Source organism: Epinephelus moara, chromosome 10 (genome assembly GCF_006386435.1).
Source record: "Epinephelus moara isolate mb chromosome 10, YSFRI_EMoa_1.0, whole genome shotgun sequence".
Classification (NCBI taxonomy): domain Eukaryota; kingdom Metazoa; phylum Chordata; class Actinopteri; order Perciformes; family Serranidae; genus Epinephelus; species Epinephelus moara.
In genome coordinates, this window is record NC_065515.1 from 45,308,403 (window position 1) to 45,310,866 (window position 2,464).

Below are 2,464 nucleotides of genomic sequence, written 5' to 3' on the forward strand. Positions count from 1 at the left end.
TCTTTTGCAGCAGTTCCTCCAGCAGTCCGACCAGCGGCTCTTCCAGCAGTCCGACCAGCGGCTCCTCCAGCTGTCCGACCAGCGGCTCCTCCAGCAGTCCGACCAACAGCTCCTCCAGCAGTCCGACCAGCAGCTGAAGTTGCATTTGACAATTTCACAGGTAAAGGAGTTCAATTTTTTTATTGTTTATATTCAGAATCCTTCTCATTTCTCCTAAGTTGCCAACCCCACCTTTAATTCACTCCACAGAGATAAACAACTCAGTGATTATCCCAAGCATATACTGTATGTGTCTATATACATATATGTGTCTGTGTGTAACCTACAAGTAATTCATATTTTGTGTGCCTCCCAGATCAATGTGGAAACCATTGCAAAGCTTTCACCAACCTTGAGAAAGTGCAAGCCAGCAGATTGTCTTGGGGCTTTACCAAACACCCCAAACAGGAGAAAATGGTACACTGTCAGAAAATAAGGTACAACTGAGGTGCACTTTTGTTCTCTAAGGTACAACTGCTGGTGATGTACCCTCACAGGTTCTGAGTTGATCCACATGGTACTTAGTAAGTACCATGTACCATTTTGGGGTTAAAAGGGTACATTTAATTTCCAAAATGATCAAGGGTCCACATCTGTACCATTTTTTCCACAAACAGGGGTACAATGACAATGTGAGGCTGTCAGTGGATGAATAGAGGGAAAATCGGAGGAGGTTTTTGCATTAGAATATGAGAAATTTTGTTCATTTACACCAAGGGTGGGCAAACTCAGGGGCCACAATGAGCTTTATGATGTGATACAAATTTAAAAAGTACAATACAAATGTAAAAGCCATTACCTTAAAGTAAATGATTACATTCGATTTCAGTGAGAGCAGTGTTGTTGGTCACTCTTTTTGCCAGTGCATCAAAGTTTGTGGTCTTTGCTAATTGTTGGATAATTTTGTTCCAGTATTGGATGGGCTGGATTAAAAAGCCCAACGTGCCGTACGGCCCACAGGCCTTGGTTTGGCCATGCCTGGGTCACAGTGTTATAAGAAGCAATAGACATAATATTGCAAATCACAAATGATCTAGAAATATTTAATTACAACTATTTCTATTATCTTAACAAATTTGCTTTGGTATGGTTTGCTTGGTATCATATTGGTTTGAGCTATGTCACCTTAATTTGGTTTTATTTATACCTGGATCAGAAAGAAAATCAGTGGAATCACACATCACTAATATTTAAGATCAACTGAGCTAAGACTATGATATAAAATAGTTTTAAAAATTATCCTGGAGATAACGCTGATGATGAAAAAGGATCTTTTTTTTTTTTTACTTTATTTAAATAATAAATATACAAATTATGTCAAACACTAAACACATAAGCTCTCATGAAAAAGGATCATGACCCCTGATACATGCGCGTTCATGACGCAACGGCACATGTACGCGCATCAACCGCTCCTCCGAACAGTCAGCACTTGGCTGCTGTCGAGTCGAGGCGGAGATGGAGTGGTCGACGGAAGAACTTCTCCTGAAGCTGGAGGAGGCTGGGATAAATTTGACGAATGAAGAAGCCCAGAGATTTAGAGGTAAGTTCATTTCAAAATGAACTGAAGTTGAAGATATATAGAGCTTTATATGTTCGAAGCAGCCTTTCGACGAAACTGAAAAAAACAGTGACTAAATCTTCAGCTAGCATGCTAGTCAACATGATGCTAGCTCGGAAAAACTCGGACATTCAGCTTCAGTATAAAAGGTCACCATGACCAAATGGTTGTTGAGACATCTTTTGTGCTTTGTAACGTTAAGTTTAATCCATGGGGGGTTGTGTTGTTGGATGGAACTTGTTTTATTAATGCTAAATGTTAACTTAGGTAGCTGACGTTAACATTAGCTAAAATTTGCTGATATCATTGCGCGGTAATTTAATATCACGGTAGACTAAAATGTACCTTTAGGGTCCAAATTTATACCTCTTTAGTAATGGTCGAGCTGTTTTTTTCTCTTTTTCCTTTTTTTTTTTCGCGGGTCTCAACTCGGTTTTTTTCCCCTTCCCCACTCGGTTTTCACCGCAAGAACTAACGTTAATTACAAGATGGCTCCAGGCTTCAATTTCTGCAGTAAGTTATTATGGACGCTGTAAGATTATGTTGTGAGGGAGATCACCTCTGCCATGCCCGCTGACAGAGCGATTATATGGCTCTGCCCGCTGAGCCTCTGTGCCTTGGATAGCTTCAGTTAGCCTCTGTTGCAGTTTACTGTTGCGGTGCTCCACTCTGCTGTCTGTTCTGCTGCTACTGTATCCACCTTATTTTCAAACACGGAAGTAAATAGTGATCAACTTCTGTTTTTTTGTGCGTGACTTCCGGTCAGCCGCTTTCCCTCATGCTTTCCCTTTCCGGAGCTAACGGTGCAAGCTCATTTTTTTTCAATTTTCAGTTGTTTATGTTAGTCAATCAGTTAGTTAGTTA

At 40.5% G+C, this 2,464-nt stretch overlaps 1 protein-coding gene across 1 annotated transcript in view; it reads left to right on the top strand.

Moving 5' to 3' along the window:
- Nucleotides 1-1,390: 1,390 nt before the first annotated feature.
- Nucleotides 1,391-2,464, top strand: part of LOC126396254 (sterile alpha motif domain-containing protein 3-like) — a 7,296-nt gene continuing 6,222 nt past the window's right edge. Inside the window, exon 1 of the mRNA XM_050054192.1 lies at nt 1,391-1,582. Coding sequence (XP_049910149.1) covers nt 1,498-1,582 — 85 coding nt within the window. The 5' untranslated portion in view covers nt 1,391-1,497. The remainder of the gene's footprint in view (nt 1,583-2,464) is intronic.